Genomic DNA, 23,132 nt, shown 5'->3' with positions numbered 1-23,132 from the left:
GAAATAAAAACATTCATAAATAGAAATTCATAGATAAAAAATGTATATAAAAATTCATAAATAATAATATGAATTTCTGTAGCTTTTTTTCTTTGAACTGCTTAATTATGTATTGTTTGCTAGTATCATAATGCATAAACAAGACTTATACATGTACAAATATGCTGATAAAACTGACATGTGAGTGAACACAAATGTAAGGCGGTAATATATTGGACACAAAACACTATGAGAACATACACCTTACCTTGACAGAATAAGCAAGGGCTAGTGTTACTGCCAATGGCAATCCTTCTGGTACTGCAACTACTAAGACAGTCACACCAATAATGAGGAACTTGACCAAGTACTGCGTATAATATGCTGTCCATTGTTTATTCTTAATAACAAACATTTTAATTACAAAACGGATTATCAGTATAATCACTGTTAGAATAGCTATTGTGGAACCTAGAAGAAAAAAAGTGTCGGGAAAGGTGATGTAATATTATAACCATGTAAATATACATACTGTAACTTAAAAACATTAAAATATTGTAAAATAATTATGAATAATACACTTTCTTTTAAATAATATTTATAAGTTATCATGAAAAGGCTTAGACATTGGTTATACATTTTTACTAAATAGCTTAAGGAAATTACAACGTGTACTAGGATATACATTAAAATAAATTTTAACACACTTCCAATATTTCGGCAACATCACGTTGCCATTTTCACATAAACTTAAAAACAAGGCAAGTGCACGCAAGCAAACAAACAGTAAATGAGAAGCAGGAAGCTATTCTTTCTCCTAAAAATCCTAATGATGCCCTCTAGTGAGCAATGTTGGTATTCTTGGGCGATGGGGCTGAAGGTCTTCTGATTAGGTTTCCCAAATTTGAGGAAGTCTCATGCAGCCAAATTTGTTGAGGTTTGGCTCGTTTCTTAGGGCTGAGGCTGATTCCATGAAAAGCCTTTTGTATTTGAATTTACTACAGTGTATTATTGTGGCTTTCTTCCACCGTATTCTATGGTGGGTATGCAGTGCATGGTCTGTAAGACCAGAGTGGCTATATTGGTGAAACCGGATGTAGTCCTTGTGTTCTGAAATTCTGATATTAGTTGTCCTGCCTGTTTGGCCAAAGTAGGACAGCTTACAGCTGCAAGGGACCTGGTATACACCAGGTAGGTCTGAGGGGGGGGGGGGGAGTTGGTCTTTAGTAGAGCAGATAAAGGATGCCAATTTTTTATATGGTCTGTAACAAGACGTTAAGTCATGTTTTTTTTAGGATTTTTGTAATTTTTTCAGAGGTGCCTCGGATATAGGGTATGGCGATGAATTTCGAGTAATCCTTGTTGTGAGGGGGGGGGAGAAAGAAGGGGGTTGTGGTTTATTGATTTCAATATTTTTTTGGATTTTTTTTTTAGGGGGGGGTAGCCATTGGTTGAGAAAGTGTTGAGAATATGGTTTAGTTCTGTGGTTAGGGCAATGTCATTTGAACAGATGAAAAAAAATTAAAACATTGATTCAGCCAGAGAGGCATGTGGTGAGGTTGTCTGCAAGAATAGAAAAATCAGAACTCCATGGTGGACACAGGAAGTTAAAGAAACAGTGAAAGAAAAGAAGAAACCATATCAAAAGTTCCATGCAATTAAGTCAGCTTGTGCTCTTAGAGAATACAGAGACAAATGTAAGAAAGCTAAACACTGTGTAAAACTAGCTAAACAAAAGTCATGGGAAGACTTTGGTAAGAACATAGAAAATAAATATCAAGAAGGTAGCAAGATATTCTGAAGGTTGTTGAAGAAGTTCAGAAATGGAGGAAAGAGTGTTGTGAAAGGAATTAGAGATGATAAAGGTAACATGAAAACTGGAGAAAAAGATATCCTTGAAGTATGGAGTAATTACTTTGAAAAATTGCTAAATGAAACAAACAGTGATAGCACTGTGGTAAAAAACACTCAACAGGAATACATACATTTAGGAATACATATTGTTATGTCGTATATATCTGTTATTATTATATTAATGTTCTATAATTAATTATATCCTTTCTTACTTCAGCCTCTTCTATCAAAATCCTACCGCTTGCGCCTTTTGTTATGTCGGCTGCGCCATTGTTATGTGACCTTCTCTTTGTTTTATTTTTATCGTTATGTTTCCTTTTTATTCTTTTATTTTCTCATTCTTATTTCAATTTTAACTTTTATCACATCTTAGTGTTAATGTTATCAAATCTTTACAATCCTTTTATTCTATACTTATCATCGGGACTGAGCCTTTGTTCTATCATACTATTCTTTATCCATTTTATTTTATTCCTTACGTAATTTAACTTTCTAAGGGCCGCCAGAATTACCTGTTCCCTGAATACTATGAGCTATCCTATTCACTCAGGCAAATTTATTTACTGCGCCAGCCTGGGCCTTAAGGGTAGAGATAAACTCAGCCTAAGAATAGTCATAGGATATCAGGTGCTACTAATAATCTTAGCTAAAATTCAGAAGCCTTAGGTTTTCTAGTTTATTGCAGTCGTGCCCTACTACTCTGGGATATCCCCCGCACACACATACAATCACAGGTTCGTATTTTATGAAGAGTCAGGGTCAGTCAGCATGATCAGAAATACAGACATGTAAAGTATCAAATAAATTTAATGAACTCATTATGCAATGCAATACAAAATAAAACAATTGCTAATTCTAATTTAAACTTCTACTTTTCTCTCACTCTCTCGTTCTTAAAATAATTAAGCATTGATTTCAAAATGTTAGCAAATTAAATATTTTAACATATTTTACATTCTTATCTACAACTCAATTGGTCATTTAGGCATTTAGCATATTGATAATAATCTCTCTCGAATGAATCACGACAAAATCTCTATCTAACTGAAAGTTCTTAAAATTCATTTCAAAAGGCATAGAGTCATTTACATAAATCTCAGTCCTTCACACTTCTTTCTATTACAAGTTTAAGATACACTCTTTTCGCACTGTTAGTCAATTCTCAAAAGGGGCTAGAACATGTGAAATCTACTCTTTATCGGTTTCTTTCCGTCCTTCCTTCCTTCTTTGTTATGATTCTAGCTATCTCGATTTTCTTTGCCACGTGGGATACACGTGCTCTCCTGAGCCAGGCACTATTTCTCTACTAAGGGTTTACATCAACGATCCTTCTCATTGACGGCCTACATTCGATCTTGCCGAACTCTGCTGCGGTGCCATGCCGGAACTTCTTGAAAGTCAGCTCTTAAAAATAAGAGCTGAACTGCGATGAACACTTGTAGCACACGAAGAGAATGCAGGAACAAACAAAATGGGGGGTTTCAATTCCGTGTCGCAGGTTTTATATGCTCCCCAAGAGTGCCACCTTTCCGAGTTTGAATTTCTCTTATCGTCCTGCCTACTGGTCTCCGACTGGGTGACTTCACCGATCAATATACGGGACTTTCTATTTCCGAGAATGTATGCATCACGATATCTTCTCAGATATCGTGATGCATACATTCTGTGGGTGCTTACGCTGCTCTTATAGCATTGGGGCGATCTTTGTCCTATGTTGCTGAATAACTTGCATTCTTTCACTTTTGGAAAATCATTAATAATTTCTCTTATAACTGCCCGTTTTTGCTGACTTACATTTATACTTGACACACAGATACATTAATTTTAATTCACATAATTCAAAGTTTAATATACAAGATGTTGTTTACAAAAAAAAACATAGTTATACTGTGCTAAAAGATAAGTATGCATATTTATTTTATGTTTATTGTTAGATTCTGGAATGGTGACGTCATGCAAAAATGAGGTCGCCTATTTTAGATCTAACAAAGGCCATCTCCTTCTAAAAAAATTTTGTCTCCGAGAAAATTTTCCTTCTCAGCCCTCACCTTTAGATCCATTTCATTATCAGGATTTGGATTTTCTATTTGGGTTTGCTGAGTATGATTTGTTATGATCCTCACAACTTGTTCATTCTGATTGGAGCATTCGTTCTTGAATACATTAATTTCTTCCGACTTATCTCCTTTTCAGTTTTCTCTTTCCCTTCTCTGACCTCCGCGATGTCCGATTCAGGCTGAGTATCAGCTACTTGCCTCTCCCTACTTTCCTTTGGTTCCCTACAGCATCCTTTTCTTTTCCTTTGAACCTAATGCTTTCCTTGGGGTAGTCACATGCAAACCCATGCTTCCTTAAAAAATCCTCTCCCAATATCAGTCCTTCGTTAGACGATGAGTCTCCGGGAAGGATTAGGAAGTTGTGCCAAACACGTAGACCATACCCCACTATCTCTAGTCTCAGTCTTATGTATCTTGTTGCATATGTTGTAGTAGCAGATATGCCCAATAGCTTGACTGGGTTCCTTATCCTCATAGCCCTCCTACTTACACTGGCCCCCAGCCTCCTAAGATTTTTTTCTGAGATCAGGGAAACCTGAGAACCTGTATCAAGGAGTGCTCTGAGATTTCTCCTGCCAATCCTCACTTCTGCTGTTGTTCCCTTAAATCGTCCCTCATCTAGTCTTGCCCTGCTATCAACTGGTTTTGCACAAATATGGGACGTCGCTTTGGGCTGATATCTGTGTCTTGAGGAGCCCGATGCTGCAAAACAATCTCGGGCCAAACGTCCTAGCTTGCTGCAACTGTAGCATCGGGGAATCTCTCGATAGTAGCCTCTTCTACCCTCTCCATCTGAGGACAAAGGAGAGTCCGACCCACACTTGGCTGACAATTCATTTAGTTTTTTCATCACCTCCTCCATTCTGTCTATTAGCGGTTTTTGTAATCTCTGAACTTCCTCATGGATTAGGTCACTGATCTTGTTCTCTTGTGACTCCAGAGGTTTCTGTTCATTGGAGCGATCTATTGTCAGCATGCTTACTACTTGATCGAGCCGTTGCATAAGAGGTTGCTGTAATCTCTCTACCTCCTTTTCAATCAGGGAATGAATTTCGCTTGGTTTGCAGGTATCAGTAGTGATACTACAAACTGCTTGGTTTTTATTTCTTTCAGTACTCTCTTGCAACTTCTGACAATTCTCTTTCTTTGTTAAATTCTGGCATTTATTCTCTTCACCACTGCTCCTTATAGCATTCACTTGGTTTGCAACTGTAGAAGGATATATATCCCCAAGGAGTTGCTCATTTTCAATCAAGGCGTCATAACACCCTTTTAGATCTACAATTCCCTTTGCATATGCTGCCTCCTTTAGCTCGTTTCTCAGACCAACTCGGAAGTGCTGAAAAACAGCCCATTCTAAATGGTGTTTTTCATCCTCAGGTATGCTCAACGAATTCGCAAAACTGAGTAACCTGTTGTGGTAGTCTGAGACACATTCTTAAGGATTAATTCGAATCTCTGGTAGTCCATTGTTTCTTTCAAGAGGGGCGAGGAGTAGAAAAAGCTCTTTGCTCTTCCAGTTAGCTTACTGTAAAGCAATATAAGTAACTGGAATTCACTCCATCGTCCTATCTTTCTGAGTTCTTCAACGAAATCAAAGAAGGCTCTTACATCGTCGGTCTCCTCACCAGAAAACTGAGGGAAAATTTGCTGGGGGTTGATGCTTCTGAAAAACTCAAGGGCACTAAGTTCTGTGTTGGTTGGTAGCGACATACTTATCCTTTTGCTTACAAAAATTTTCAAAATTCCAAACTTTCCATTCAAAATTTGGGAAACTGACACCACTTCACTGTGTTTGATTAATTTATTTCCTTTTTAATTGATCAAACACATCCTGTCGACTGCGCCATTGTTACATCATATATATCTGCTATTATTATATTGATGCTCTATAATTAATTATATCTTTATTGTAGATTCTGGAATGGTGACGTCATGCAAAAATGAGGTCGCCTATTTTAGATCTAACAATATCCATACTTGAACTAGAAAAAGCCATCAAAGGCTAGAAATGTGGAAAGGCAGCAGGAATAGATGATATTAGACCAGAAATGCTGAAGTATGGAGGTATAAAAGTCTTATAGTGGCTGCATAGTTCAGAAGGCCTGGCCAGAGGGACAAATTCCAATTCTTCTTGCAACCAATACACAGGATTAGAGCAAAGTATTCCATCACATATATTAAAGGTACATCAAAAAGGAACATGTAACTAAAGTTCTCTGCAAATATAATCTTTATGTGACGTTTAAACCATTCCTTCAGCTTGCTACCGTCTTCCATTCTCCCAAAGATCACAACATAAAGGAATTCAGAACGTTCATTATATATATATTACAAGACTATCTTTAAACCATCACACAACTTCATTCTCTTCCTGATCCTGGAGTTTATGAAGTTCCTTGTGCCTGCAGTTTAGAATATTTTGGACAGATATGTAAATTAGTTAACATCCACCTTGAAGAACATAAAAAATTGCATTCACAATCATCTATATAGAAAGTCAGGGCCGGCAGACCATGCTCTGGATGTTCCTTCACAAATGATTAAATAGAATAAAACATTGCTATTGCATAGAAGGCACTATAGGTCAGAGGGACTATGTCTGGACTAAATTTGGAAAGTACTATCATCTGCAAAGCTGTGGATAGGATTAGTGGTGATTGAGAGTAGGTCATTTATTTCACTAGCATTCCTCTTTATAGCTGCTCTATTATTCTTATGAGGTTTGGTGCAATTTTATGGTACTACTTTAATATTACAATATTATATTATTATTATAATATAATAATATTATGAGGTTTGGTGCAATTTTATGGTACTACTTTAATATTACAGTATTCCAACAAACTTTCAGGAAATATATGGAAGTGTGACGTAATAATAATAATAATAATAATATTAAATACATGAAAATCTGCAATATTTTTTTAAAAAATAATTATTCTAAGAAAAAACAAAATAAAACAGATAAAAATCACCAATTTTACAACTTTCACTATATCACGATGATGATATACAGACCCTAAAGAAAATCATTTAACCTCAACAATAAACTAAAAGCTTTTACTTCACTTAAAGATGGCATAATGGCAAGTTCTGATATCTCTGTGCTTCAAACACATATCAGGGATTGGGACTTGATTATGCTTGCCCACTTGCCCAAGGTAGATTTTATCAGCTGGTGAGTAGGTGCACACCAGACCAAATAAAATATTTTATATTTTATTTGGTCTGGTAATAAGAAATGACTTTCTAAGCAAACCTTTTCTTTAACTCTAAGAAAATGCGGACAAATATGACTAATATAAAGAACCATCTGGTAGAAACCAGTAAAGTAAAAAGTTATATTTTCCAAAAAACCTATGTTGTTTTTATTGTTCTTCCTGTTTTCATTATTTAATAGCTTCTCCTTCTTGGAATGGTTCTCACACAAAAGAAATATTCTCCAAACAACATAGCACCACTAATGGAACTTTTATTTATGGAACTCATATAGACTTATTGGGACAAATCATTAAAAAAATTAGCATAAGTGAGCAGGGAGACTAGACTAGTACAATCTTTTCATGGAAAGTAGGATTTCACATACAAACACAATATAAAGGAATTCACAAAGTTCATTATGTCTTAAGAGACTATCTTTAAACCATCAAGAATATCCAAATGAATACCTGCAAGTTGAGCAGTGGAGGAAAAAAATAATAAACAGTGGTCTGTCTCAGGGATCTATTTTTATGCTTCTGCTGTTTAACTTGTTCCTGAAACATGATCTGCTTCACCTAGTTAATATGAAAATGCACCTAATGGTAGTACTCTCAGTGGATCTTACTCAAGCATTTGACAATATCCGACATTCATTTCTGTTCCCCATCCTTTAGCACACTGGGGTGGGAAAAAGGCTGTAATCCATCGTTAGTGAAGCTTATGCTAATATAACTACTCACTTGATAGTCAAGGGGGGGTTGATTCTAGCCCCCCCCAGGAAGTCAAAAATTGATATGCTGTGTGAGGGATAATAATTCAACCAAGCATGAAAGAAAATAACATATCAGCATATGCAGATGATATTATACTTCTGATAACGATAACATACCTAAACAAGATCAGACATATTTATTCACTCAGAAACTTATTTCCAGTCTAGCAAATTATTCTTTCTAGCAAAAGCACAGAGATTATATCAATCGATAACTGTCAACTACAAAAAAAAAAAAAACTTGTTTTCTGTTCTTGGTATTGCTTTTCTCCCAAGTGATACTTGGCTAGCACTGAGGTAGGATAACTTTGGGATGTATACAAAGTGCAAGACTAGGACAAAAAGTAATACCGATAGTGGAAGACAAAGTTTTTTTTAATAACTGACCATTATAAATTGATATCATCTCTTTCTTTGGTAGTGTGAATGGATAGCATTAGGAATTCTAATTTTCTCTAAAGAGGACAATTCAACCAACTGGTAACTTTTCCATTTCTAAAGTCTCAGTTCACTCAGGTGATCTGTTTCTGCTCGATTCCATAGGTGTACTGTTAGGTATACAATGTTCAACCAAAACATTTTCCTTTTCTTTGATATATGCATTTTCTTCACATTTATCCCATATCTCTTATATTTGGAAGAGCCCTACTTTAAATTTCTCATAAGGAATTGAAAGTATAGCTGTTTTCTACAGAAGCTATTTAACTATTGTTGCAACTCTAGCTCATTTTACATAATAACAACTATTACAGCAATGGATGCAGCCACATCAATAAATGTGGTTGGATCCATGATCACAAGGCAGAAATATGGTTAATGTTCTATGGTGTCATCAGATCAGTATATAGCATGAAATTATGACTGCTCTCCCTAAGTTGGCTAATGCCATTAGAAACTGCACAATATCACCTAACATTCTTCTTGAAAAATATGAATACCTCCAAATTAAAAATAAAGTAAGAAACGAAAAAATAAAATGATTTTTATATATAAGCGGAATCAACAGACGCTGCAATGTAACTGTGGTCAAAACCTGTTTTACCAAGGTCAATCATATGAATCTTCACTGCTAATGTAGTGAACCCACTTGGTAGAGTATAATGGGGGGGGTGGAGAGAAACTTGTAGTCTCTTCTATATTCCCACACATGAAAGGTCATAGAGATTGGCACGTTGATAACAGGTAGACAGAGAAGCTAGTAGAAAAGAAACTTAATGTTGAATTTTTCAACAGCTGGAGGCTGTGGGATTTGGGAAATGTTAGGTGAGAAAAGTTTCCAAAATAAAAAGGAGAAAGAGAAGGAAAAGCTGATTCAGTAGCTTAGTGGTAAGGCTTTTGAGAAGTTGCTTGTGTAATTATAGGCATAAACAGAAGTAGGGTAGGGATAGATAGAAAAGAAAAAATCAGAAGCAAACCATCCATGAGACAGTGATTAAAATCAGCTTGTATGAGTGAGGAGTCAATAATTTGTCAAGTTTCTTTTCTGGTCAGCATCAAAGTATTTTTAAAGAGGTTTTGGTATTCTCAAATGAGAAAACAGTATTCCAAAGTGGCGATTTGTACAATTACAGATAAATGATAGAAACTACCATCTTGAGCAGAAAAGAAAACTTTTTTTGTTTGTTTGAGGTAGAAGATGACATAGATATGATGTCATTTGTGCCAGGAAAGGTAAATGTAATAAGGTAAAACAGATAACAATAAGTATAACAGGTAAAAGAAATGTGATCTTGACTGATTTTTTTTTTTTTTTCAGTCAACATTATTTTTATTTTATTTTCTAAAGCAGGAAGAAAGAAGAAAGAGCTGTTTTAGTAGCACTGAAACCAAATATGATGCCCTCCACAAACTGAGGAATGGTGTGGAGGTCAATGATTTAAAAGGTCTAAAGAGAAGATCTTGAGTTTTGAATGTTTGACTAGTGTTGGTTTCTCATATGAAAAGAAGAAATGGGCATTATTATTAGTAGCACGTCAAAGATCAGCAAGAGAAGGAAGGTTATTTAATTTTTATTATTATTTATATGGGCACTCCATGGAGTCAAAAGATTCATCATAGGAGACCGACACTATCCATTAAAACGATACCTTTTATACATCTTAAACTTAATCACTGTTGGGACACTCACAACCACCTCTGGCAATCCATTCCACTCATTCACCTCTTCAAGTAAACAACTTAATTTGCACACCATTGCTAACTAACTTTTAAACTGCTTCCAAGTGTGACCCCTTGTTTTCTTCATACTCTCCAGGTAGCGAAAAAAATTTTTTGTGACAATCTTATAGAATCCCTTTAGTAACTTATAGGTTTCTATCATATCTCTCTCCTCCATCTGTCAGCTGAACTCTGCAACTCACACACCTTCAATCTATCCTAATAGGGAACATTCCACAAACCTGTAATGAGCTTAGTCACTCATCTCCGAATTCTCTCCACTACCTCCTGGTCCACTAGAAATGCAGGTTGCCAAATCTGTGCACAGTAGTCAATATGTGGCCAAATCATAGCCTTATAAACGGGGATAATAACCTCGTATCTTTAGTTGTCAATGTGTTCTTCAACATTCAAGTAATCCCCTGAGCTATTCAGCCAATTCTTGCAATATGTCCTCTCAATTTCAAATCTCTCTCTCCACCATCACTCCCGCATCTCTAGCCTCATCAATTTCCAGTAATGTAATATCATCAATATGATATGAAGTATGTAACCCGTTCATCCCAAAGTGCATTACCTTACATTTTACAACATTAAATCAATGACCTAAATCCTTTGCCCAGACTGCCAATTTATTTAAGTCATTCCTACAAGTTATCTATATCACCTTTATCAACAATTGCCCTCCCTAGTTTTGCGTCATCGGCAAACAACCGAAACTTCCCCCTCAAATCTTCCACTATATCATTAATGTACAAATTAAAGTGTAGTGGTCTCAGTACAGAACAATGGGATGCTCCACTAGTTACCTCTCATCTGCCTTGATTCCACTCCACTATACACCACACTCTGGTGTCTGTCTAGCCATCCCCCCCCCCCCCCTCCTCATCCATGACAAAGTATAGAAGAAAGTGGCAGGGGTTTTTCAACAAAGAGATAGGAGATCTTTTAGCAGTACTGTTACAAATGGTAGTGCACATGATTCGTGTTTGTTTTTATGCTTGCATTGGTAAAGTGGATACAGAAAGGTTTGTCTTTGGTTGGATTTTTCATGAATTTTAATGCATTGTTTTGGTTTTGTTTTTTGAAGGAGGATATTTTTTATAATCACAATAAGAATATAATTATTAAATTATATTAAATTAAAAAAGCAACAATTTGGTCTCCATTGCACTACTCGGAAATCCTCCAGGCATGATTTGCAGTGCAGCTGATAGGATTGTTAATTATATAACATGCAATACTGATAAATAACCATCAGAAAAATATTGCGATGATTAAAGTTATCTGGTAGCAGCTATCCTACAGAACTGCTTTAATCTCTAATGGAGGAGGTTCTAGGCCACAGTATGTCACTGAAGGTTATTACTTATACTACACTTGGGAAAGAGGGGTGAGATATAAGACATCCCCCAAATTCTTCTGGAAACCAAAGAATCAGCAATTTCAAGGTATACAAGAAGTTCAAATTAAGACAATCTGTTATCTGGCACATCAAGTCAGGATTTCCTCCAGCTGTAAAAATATCATTTTATAGAGAGATAATACATACTGAATTTGTCCAAACTCCTTTGGTACCCATGAAAAGAGGGCTGACAACTGAATGGGTGAAGCTACATACTGTGATTCACCCATCCACTCTACAATGATCTAATGCCATAATGCTCATGTTATCTGTGCAATGAAGACTTTGATAAGATTAATGGATTAAGGTTATTTGATAAATAAAAGATTATATAACTTAGCAATTTTTTTGTTACAAAGACTAGGCAAATTTTCAGTGCAAGAACAGATAGAAAGTTGTTGTAGTTTGGAATTATGGCCAAAGATTATGAGGCCAGTGTATTATGTCTCTATTATGTGTGTTTCTGGCCAGTTTGCCTGTTATGCTCTTACCTCAAAAACTGGTTAACTTCCATTCAGCTAAAGAGCACTTATAATGGTTCTTTGCATACTAGAGCAAAATCAACCCTGGATTTATCCAACTTAAGGACTTCAATGGTAAAGAGTGAAAACCTTGATCTTTCCAACTAAAGGACTTCAATGGTAAAGAGTTAAATAGAGAGAAAATTCCTACCTTACAGCAATTGAGGCTGTGCTTTACTGGATGATATGAACACGTAATGTGAATCTTATTGCTTATCAGACTTAGATACTAAAAAGAAATTTAGGCACAATTCTATTCAGGACTGAGCCAATAACCAGATGAAACTATTTGATCGACACAGTGAATTCACTAATGCAATTTATTTCAGCTTGCCATTCGAGATTAAACTGAGATCAATTGTTTTGATTTGTGAGTTATTACTATTAAGTAGCTCATGATTTAAAAGATGATTTGGACATTGTTTTATTTTGCATCTTCCATTTCAAAATTTCGAACATAAAGGGATAGTTAAAAACAGAAAATTAAAAGAAATCATGATATAAAGAGCATAAATAATTATCAATTTTTCAAACAACAAAAGGCAGGCAATAACCGCACTCCTTCTGCTAGCTAATTATAAAACAAATCCTATCAGAGCAGGTGAGGCTATAACCTACTATATCTAATTACTGATGATTTACCTGCATAGCCAATCTGTATAGCAAGTTTAGTAAGTTTAGCTTGCAATACAGATTTTTCCTTGTGAGGATTTGTATCATCATCCCGAGACTTCCGTGGTGCTTCAGGAGAAACCGGCTCATTCACATGAGTGTTGGCAGTGGTAGCATTAAGTAGGTGGGAATTTCCTGATGTTGCACCTTCCTCATCTGAAAAATAAACAGATATATGATACTTTAAAAGAAAAATATTAGAAATTCAAAAAATATCTGAAGAAAGATGTTTAGTACTTAAAGCAAACAAATGACAAAAAAATAAATACTTCACCTTAAAAAAATTTAATATTTCAAAAAATGATCAGCTTAAAAACAACAGACCCAAATTCAACATATAATAAGACAGCGTAAATTTCAGCAATAGTGATGGCAATTTAATATTAAGAGTTACTTTGTTTTTTAGTTGCAAAAATCAAAAGTAATTAGAATTTTGTTCTTCGGTACACCACTTATTTGGAGATCCTGACTAGACAGACTTCATCAAAATTTGACTTACAGAATTGAATCCTGATGAAAATTTGTCAAGCAATCTCAATTTTTGTTCCAGTCACATCATTTGAACAGCCACAAGGTACAAAATGTGCTGAAAAAAATCTATGGTCTGGATGGAATTTAATAAAATTAAAATCCATCCAGTATATTGTACAATGTATATTGAGATCCACTAGGGGTATGATGTCCATTTTTAATTCTTTGATATAATATATATACATGGGCATCTGCAAAAATTTTTCAGGGGGGGGGGGGGCACAAGCTTGGAGACAAATAATTACATCAATAAATTTTTATTTAATTATTTAATGTTTTTTTGCAAGTAGATTATAAAATACAGTCTTGTATCAATACAAAAACACATACATAATGTATATAAATTTACAATATAAAGGAAACAAGAATTAATATATATATATTAATGAGGTAGAATGCCGCATTGTAGAGTCAAAAGAAATCACTTTGGACCCGCTTCATATGAACAATAATCTCAGCTATAATTTGCCTGACTCTTTCAGCTCTACTATCAGATACTGGAGATCGCATGGTTCCACACACGCACAAGTGTACAACAATAGAACTTTAACACGGACTATAGCACAAGTTCATAATAACTGTAATTTACAGTCGAATATCATAACTTTATAATTGTATAGCTTTAGAGTGTCTCAATGTTTGTTTCAGTGTCTTTTAATATCTTTCTATGTTCTTAACGCCTGATGAAGTCAATCTCGACGAAACATGTTGCGTTTGCAAATAAATCTCAATTTGTTATAATTCTCGGGTTTATAGTCAGTTTATATTAAAAATTAACATATCCCAACCCCGAGTTAATAATAGTATTCATCATTTCCCTTCTGACGAGGGTAATTGTGCACTTACGAAAGCATATCAGAAGACACTCAACAGCATCAGAATTAATATCAATAGACTTATCTTCTTGAAGAGATGTAAGTTTTCCTCAATTATTCCAAAGTTCTTACAATTTAAAGAAATCATTACTACAGAAAGAGCACACTGAATTTACACTAAAGCTAAACTAGATCTTTTAACGGAGAGGATTTGCAATACAAAAGGCAATATATCTTTGCTTTTCATAGAAAAAACATCATTAGAAAACCAATTAGCAGCCTGCTTAGACCTTGATTCTTGGAATTATATTAAAGAATTAAGTACACACTGCACATTACGATATCAAAACTTAAATAAACACAAGCTAATCAGAAAGTTCAACTTACTGAAGTCAAGACAAGAAAGGTCTACTCTAAATAATTGTCATAATAGATTTAAAAATTTGGCGATTAACAAATCGTCTTACGTGCTAAGTCCCGATGAAGAGAAAATTTTCGAAAAAGGTCTAAATTTTGTGTTGGCACCAAAATGCATTCCTAAAGAACTACATTCCTAAAAATGGAGAAAGCAGCTTCGCTACTTCCTACCACAGACGCAAGTTTACTTCGCATAGAAGCAATTCTTGCAATCAACAACACAAAACCTCCTTCTGATAAGGATATCGTCATCTTAATAGCTGATAGGGGGAATGCAACTGTAGTTCTAGATAAAAGACTACTGAGAAAAAATCTTAACATTGTTAGAGTCAGATAGTTATTCGGAAATTGAAAGGGATCCAACAAGAGAAATAATATAGAATAGAACCAATAATCTCCTGCAAAAGACCACAGAAATTCCACGAAATACACAGCTTTCCATCCGTTCTTTACACTCACTGATTCCAAGGCTTTATGGTCTCCCTAAGGTTCATAAAGATAACTATCCACTGAGACCTATAGTACACAGCATAGACTCACCCACCTACAGATTATCTAAATATCTCGCATCATCGTTAAAAGTTTATGCGGGAAAATCTTCTTCTTATATTAAAAACTCAACAGATTTTGTCTCTAAAATCAAGGACTTTAAACTCAAATCTTCTGACATCTTAGTGAGCTTTGACGTGGTAGCACTCTTTACCAACATTCCGACACAAGAAGTTCTCCATATTTTAAAGAACAAGATTTCAAATAAAATGTTCTCTCTAATATCTCACTGTGTAAACTCTGGCTATTTTGAATTTGAAGGTAAACTATATAAACAGGTCAAAGGATTAGCTATGGGAAGCCCCCTCTCTCTTATATTAGCCAACATTTTTTTCGAGAATTTTGAACAAAAGGCAATCTCCTCTTTTAGTTTAAAACCAAGAATTTGGCTTAGATATGTGGACGATATATTCCTCATATGGGAGCATCGCATTAAGAATCTTCACAGGTTTCTCAACCATTTAAACAACCTCCATCACGATATAAAATTGACCATGGAGACTGAAGAAAATAGTTTGCTCTATTTCCTTGATGTTAAACTCACCAAGACGCCTGAATCAATAAAAGTCTCTATATTTAGAAAGCCAACACACACAGATAGATATTTGCAAGCGTCCTCACATCACCATCCAGCACAAAAGTTGGATATTATATCAACTCTTGCGAATCGTGCAAGATCTGTACTGTCAGATGAAGAAGAACTAAAAAAAGAACTACAACATCTTAAATGGACCTTTAAAAGCAATGGCTACTCTTTAAAAAGTATCAACAAACAATTATCCCACCGTCAACGTAGCAACGTAGACACACAGAACGACTCCAAAGGTTATATCTCTTTGCCATATATCAGCACACTATCCAAAAAACTGAGTAGAATCTTAAAGAAATTCAACATACAAATGTGCTTCTCGACTCTTCCAAAAATAAGATCAAGTCTCAGAAACTATAAACAACCACACAACCTTCTACAATTTCCAGGTGTATACAAGGTCACATGTGAGTGCGGAAAACCTTGCTATGGCCAAACGGAGAAACCTATCCTCCTACATCTCGAGGAACACCAGAGAGACATTGCTTACAAGAGAACCAGAGCTACTGCCCTATCAGGCCATGTCCTGTTTTCAATAAACACGAACAACGAAAGCCGCCAACATGAAGTAAATTGGACAACAACTTCAAACCTATGCATTTGCCATGATGAGGTAGAACGCCACATTGTAGAGTCAAAAGAAATCACCTTGGACCCTCTTCATATGAACAATAATCTCAGCTATAATTTGCCTGACTCTTTCAGCTCTACTATCAGATACTGGAGATCGCGTGGTTCCACATACGTACAAGTGTACAACAATAGAACTTTAACACGGACTATAGCACAAGTTCATAATTGTAATTTACAGTCGAATATCATAACTTTATAATTGTATAGCTTTAGAGTGTCTCAATGTTTGTTTCAGTGTCTTTTAATATCTTTCTATGTTCTTAACGCCTGATGAAGTCAATCTCGATGAAACATGTTGCGTTTGCAAACAAATCTCAATTTGCTATAATTCTCGGGTTTATAGTCAGCTTATATTAAAAATGAATATATATATATATATATATATATATATATATATATATATATATATATATATATATATATATAATAATATCAATAATCACGTATGGTATAAGAATTGAATTCTCCGTCTATCGCTTGCAAACCTATTGAATCCATTTTCAATAAATTTCTTTAAATTAAAGATACCAAGAAATTATATATTTGGTTTAATCCTTTATCCAAATATAAGCAAACAAAGTTTGCACATGAAGTATTTTCATGACTAGGGCAACTTATCAAAGGAAGCTAAGACTTCACATCACTTGCCTTAATATCCCCATAATGCAAAGCACATCTCCTTGCGGACATGTATAATGCTATGCATTATGGGAAGGGTCACTACTCAGACCGGTTTTGACCTTTATTGAGGTCTCTTCAGTGGGAGCCAGACCCAGAGGTGATAATAAGGTTGAAGTAATGCAGAAGTCAGGTGCAAACTTGTCTGCTTACACTTGGATAAAGGATTAAGCCAAGTACAGTCATACCCCGACTTATGCGAATCCGGAGTTATGCGGTTTCATATATGTATGTATTCCCGTCCCGCTTCACCACTAGTCATATCTTTCCGGTGCCGGCCGCATTCGCCAGTGTCGCACATGCTGTGAACAAGCATTGACGTGTTTCGCGCTGTCTCCATTCATACACGATTTTTATAGTCTACAAATCTTGCAATTGTTTAATGTTATGTTCTTGATAGAAATTTTATCACATAAAAAATAATAATGTCGTCCAAAGGAAATAAGTCCGATTCTTCTACAGCTAGCAAGAAAAGAAAAACATTGACTTTGGAAACAAAACTCAACATTATTAAGGATTTTGAAGATGAAATGAAAATTTGTGCGCTAGCAAAGAAGTTTGATCTACAGGAATCCACAGTAAGAACAATCATAAAAGAAAGGTTTACAGATTTTGGAGGACATAGATTCTAACGAGGAACGAATTGTAGCCACAAGGTAAGGAATAAAAAAATCATTAGCTTGCTATGAAGAAATTTTGTGTGATAAGAAAAAGACATTATGCCGTCAGACGAATCTATTAGATTTTATGAAACCATTGACAACGAAATAACTTTCTTTTTTTATGTATGAAAAACTACAATTATGATTATATTTCTTAAAAAATATAGGTGTTTTTGTAAACCTTTGGTCCCAATTAACTAATATTTTGTATAATTATTAAAAACAACACGTAAGTCCATAATGAAATATGGACTTACGAATTAATGAATTAATTTATACTATGCCACAGGTCCCTCTAAAAATAATAATATTTTGTATGTTTGTATGCAAAATTATACCAGAGTTACATGAATTTGACTTATGCGCTTTTTGTTGGTCCCACCTACCACGTAACTTCGGGTATGACTGTATATAATTTCTAATTTCTTGATATCTTTAATTTATGGTATAACCAAGTGAAATAACTTCTAACAACTTTCTCTAATCCAAAGAGTAATTTAATAACAAGGTGTGACACCTTTTGGCAACTCGTATATGAAAATATAACTTCTGCATTACTTCAACCTTAGCATCACCTCTGGATCTGTCTCCCACTGATGAGATCTTGGTTTTCGGCAAGATAAGTACTTTGATTTTCTTTCATTTGTTTTTCACTTTAATTTATTTTACTGGTGCTAGTGATAGTTTCGTCCCCAATAGCACTGGTATCTTTTAATAAACATTGGGATTGCTGGTAGTGCAGTTAGTATCTGCATTATGGGATTACTTTTAGCAGTATCATGGCTGCCATTTATAGTAGCTCAAACAAACATTTGCTTGGGGGGGGGGGGGGGGGAAATAGAATTAATTCTGTATCACAGGTTTTTTTTATTCTCAGTCTTATGACTGAAAGCTTTTTTTTTCCCTTCCAATTAAACACAGAGGTTATAGTCTTTTTTCCGACTGGAGATAATGGTACCAATTCCTCCAAGGGTGCAAACTCTAGGAATTGAAATTCCCGGATGTGAAGAAGTGAGACGGGTAACTAAGATTTTAAGACAGATAAACAAAATTTATTCTTTCACCCCTTACGGCGGAGGGAAATATTTAACTGTAGTTAAAGATGTGGAAACAAGGGACAAACTATTATAGGGTTTTACTTTCGAAGGTAGCACAATTATTCCTGTAATGGTTGCGAGCCAGGTAAAAACAGTAAAAATCAAAAGATTTCCGATGGAATATATAGAGAATAGTAATGAAATTTTTATACAAACATTCTCGAAATGGGATAAGATTAGTAATATATGAAAGAGTTTGTCAAGTGAAGATCCAAATTGGTTTTCTGGTGATGTCACCTTCACTATGGATATGAAGATGCCTGTACCAAATTTTGTCAACATTGGTACAACCCAAGTTATGGTAAACTATCCCGGAGTACAACCTCAATGCCTGCATTGCAGTTAATACGATCACTTAGGTGGTAACTGTCATAAATCTAAAATTTCTGAACACTGTGTTAACACCTGTCCTTTAAAAACTTTTGCAGAAAGAGTGGGAGCTCCTGTAGAGCCAATTAAAACACCATATATATATATATATATATATATATATATATATATATATATATATACAGGGTGTTCGGGATAAATTTGACAGTTTCGTAAGAAAAAAGAAAATCTTCTTTGTATCTATTAAATTTAATGAATTGACAAAAAAAACATTACAGGCAGAGTTAATTACAATACTATCAACAAGATTTACTCAAAATAACCACCATTAGCATCGATCACAGCTTCAATTCTGCTTCGGAACCTCGAACAAGCTGATGCTACAGTCTCCCTGGGAAGGGCCGCAAAAACTGTTTTAATTTTATCCATTAACTGGGCTTTTGTATTACTGGAAGTGCGATTGGTGTCTTTTTCAACTGCGCCCCATACAAAATAATCCATGGGGTTAAGGTCTGGGGAGTTTGGAGGCCAAACATTTGGACTGGTGAAGTCGTAGAAATTTTCAGACAACCATTTTTGACTTTTCCCAGAGGTGTGGCAAGGGGCCGAATCCTGCTGCCATACATACGGCCTACCATTGGCTACCCTTGTTATCCAGGGCTTGACTACAGTTAGCAACTCCACGAACAAAGCCCAAATTCCAATGCCAGGGTTCTTCAACACCTGTTCCTGCAGATTTGCGAGGAATTCTGCTGTACGAACGCAATCAGATCGTCTGCTAGGGATCTTTCTTCTTGCTACATCCTCGTAGTCACCATTGCAAGTCTCTAGTTCATGCCTGATTGTTTTTACTGTATTCAGGGAGCATTGGGCAGCAGTCGTAATATCCTTATTTTGATGGCGGGCACGAATCATCATGATACAAGTTATTCTCTTCCATGATTCAGGTGGGTTCCAGCTATCCATCCTTTCTGACATCTTGTATATGAATGAAGAAGGGTCCAAACTTTTAAATGAAGAGAAGTGTGTGTTAATACATGTAACTTACGGAAAAATATAATTAATTATAAATATGTCAAATTTATCCCGAACACCCTGTATATATATATATATATATATCAGAGAGGCATAATGAAGAGTTCCTGGATCTTCCAATACAGTCTAGTAAAGATGGCACTTTTAAGCAAACTACACTTGGTAAAATTACAAAAAGTGCACAACCAAATCAGTTAGAAACTAGCCCCAAAATTCCAGATCTGCAGGAGCAACTTTTCCAGTCAAATACTGACGGAACATCGGCTGAAATTACCTAAACTAACAACTGAACAGGTACACAATGAAATGCAAAAACATTCAACTGTTCTACAAGGAGAAACTGGAGAAGAAACAGAAAAGCAAGTAAGACAACTGAAAGAACTTAATATGCAGACAAGATCATCGAAAAGGAGAGACGAATTAATAAAAAAAAATTTGAAGATGAACAAAAAAAAATTAAAAACAAACTACAACTAAAAGAAAAAGAAGTAATAAAAAAATATAAAAATGGAGAAGGCTGTGGATCATCAAATGAAAACTCTTCAGGCTCAGAAGAGTTTATGGATTATGAAGAACCAACTCATATTAATAAAGAGAAAGCAAGAGATACAGAATTAAAGAAAATATAATAAAGTTTACTGATTCAAAGTTTTCTCAGTACAGTTGTCATCTATATGAAAAGAAAATAACTAGCTTCCAAATCAAAAATGATGGCCATGAAACTGAAGTAATGGAAAGCAACTGTAAAAAAACTGGAAAACAGTTTACAAGCAGGTTACACAATTGCTTCTTCACAGATTGAAGACCTCATCGGGTTCATCCAAAATTTAGAAGTCAAAGACTTACCAGTGACACTTCAATAATCATAGCATCTCCTTTCTGCATTGCCTCATTAAATGTACGAGGATCCCATAGCCAAATTAAACAAGGAACTATATGGAAACTTATGCTATGCCATAATATCAGGTTTTTGTTTCTCCAAGAAACATACTTCTGCAGATATAAAGATATAAAAAGTTTAATAGATAGATATCCACTTCTTTCTTATTGGAGCTTTGGAAGATTTAACAGGGTTGGAGTAGGAGTTCTTATTCTTGTCTTCCCCCCCCCCCTCCTTGGGTCATTCTGTAATATCCAAAGGGATGCAGAAGAGAGAATCTTGACAACAGACTGGAAATATTGTGGATGGGTAATAAGTTTATAAATGTTTATGTGCCATCCAATGGAACAGTTAGATGAAAATTCTTCCAGGAATTGGAGCCATATTTATATGGTGCCCACTACATCATAGCAGTTGGTGACTGGAATTGTAATGAATACCCAACATTAGACAAAATAGGGGGACACCCCAGGAGTGGAAAAATAGGATATGTCCCGTTAAAAACATGTCTTGACAATGCTCAACTAGTAGACATATGGAGGATTTGCAATCCTAATCTCCAGGCATACACATACATGAATCAAGGTATTGGCACTTGTATTGATCGAATTTATATCTCTTCTTCCCTTATAAATATGATAATTCAGATAAAACATCCTGACATCAACATGTCAGATCACAATTCGGTTATACCTAAGTTCCACTGCATGGAAGAAGTAGAGTTCTCTTTTGTACCATGGAGACTTCCACCAAATTTTCCGTTGATCTTTTCAACTAAATTCCAGACCCTCTGTTTGAATTGGAATTGGAATTGGGATATGCAGTTAAAATTCAAACAAGCAGTAAAGCAGAATATAATGGAATGGGGAAAGGAACAGGCTTTCCTCAAAAGGAAAAAGTTGAAAGATCTGTATAAAGAGAGAAGCTGGTTTGTAACAAACCAATGCAATGGTATAGAATGTAGTAACATCATTAGAAACATTAACATAGAGATAGAACTGGAAAGGCAGAAACAAGTAGAAGAAAGAAATTTTAAGATAAGAATACAACATCACTTAGCAGATAGCCCATCAGCTGCATTCTCTGATAGACAATTTACAAAACTGTCACTCAAATCTGTGCTGATGGAGAAGACATGTCCACCATTAAAGACACTCTTGACTCCTTACAAACATATTACAAAAATCTGTTTGAAGACAATAGTACTGTTGGAAATTATAACTCTTGGAACATTAATGGCTTTCCTGTTCATATCCAAGATGGGCTTGACAGTCCCATTACAGCATCTGAAGTTAGCACAGTCTATAAAGAATGCCAGACAAGAAAATCCCCAGGGCCTGATGGTCTAGGGATAGAACTTTATCGTGAGGCCTGGGATTTTATTCTTCTCATTCTAGTTACACTATTTAATTCCTTTCTCTCATCAGGACACACACCAAGTGAATTTGTAGCAAGCCACACTGTCCTCATTCCTAAACCTAACAGAGATCACACCTTAATCAGCAGCTGGAGACCTATTCCTCTATCTAATACTGACTACAAGATATTTTTCTACATTATCAATAACAGGTCCAAAGTGAGAATGAAATATATAATTAAAAAGCACACAGGTGTTATGGAGTACCAGGTCGAGCAGTAGAATTGAATCTATTTCTGTTAAGTGATTGCTTAGTTAACACGAAAAAGCAATCGATGGCAGTGCTATCAGTAGACCTTACTCAAGCATTCGATAATGTCCGGCATCCTTTTCTATTCCACATCCTCAAGCAAATTGGTGTAGGTAAAAAACTGCTATCTGTTATCAAAGGAGCCTATGCCAATTCAACCACCCATCTCCTAGTTAATGGGTTCCTGTCAGACTCAATAAAAATTCAAAAAGGAGTCAAGCAAGGTTGTCCTCTCAGTCCACTGCTCTTTGCATTGGTTCTTGAACCTTTCTTACAACAAGTCAACAATACACATGCTGTGCGAGGAATAACAGTTCCTTCAACTAAAAGGGAAAATAAGGTATTAGCATATACCGATGATGTAGTCGGAACTTTGAAGGATAATGATTCCATATACTGTATTTTTCGATAGATAACGTGCACATTATCTATACAAAAAAAGTCTTCTTCTTCTTTGAGTGCCATCTCCTATCGGAGGTCGGCGACCACCTTGGCAAATTTTGAGCGATTCTCAGCTATCTGAGCAGTCTCTCAGAGTTCATGCCAGTCCACTGTCTGATATCTGCCAGCCAAGATTTTCTTCGTCTTCCTTGTCCTCTTCTTCCATTTATCTTCCCTTTTATAATCA

General features: G+C 35.4%; 1 protein-coding gene across 10 annotated transcripts in view; it reads right to left on the bottom strand.

The window, feature by feature from the left end:
- PMCA (plasma membrane calcium-transporting ATPase 3) overlaps positions 1-23,132 on the bottom strand; it is a 1,392,263-nt gene that overhangs the window by 756,952 nt on the left and 612,179 nt on the right. For all 10 annotated transcript variants that reach the window (XM_090412026.1, XM_090412017.1, XM_090412079.1 and 7 more), the window contains 2 exons: positions 12,592-12,777; positions 248-450 (listed from right to left, as the gene is read on the bottom strand). In XM_090412026.1, the coding sequence (XP_090268152.1) occupies positions 248-450; positions 12,592-12,777 (389 nt within the window). The remainder of the gene's footprint in view (positions 1-247; positions 451-12,591; positions 12,778-23,132) is intronic.

This window comes from Typopeltis vanoorti, chromosome 2, assembly GCF_054136105.1.
Source record: "Typopeltis vanoorti isolate ZY-2024b chromosome 2, IOZ_Tvanoo_1.0, whole genome shotgun sequence".
Lineage (NCBI taxonomy): Eukaryota > Metazoa > Arthropoda > Arachnida > Uropygi > Thelyphonidae > Typopeltis > Typopeltis vanoorti.
Note: the sequence above shows the minus strand (reverse complement) of the source record. Positions and strands in the feature narration are given on the sequence as shown.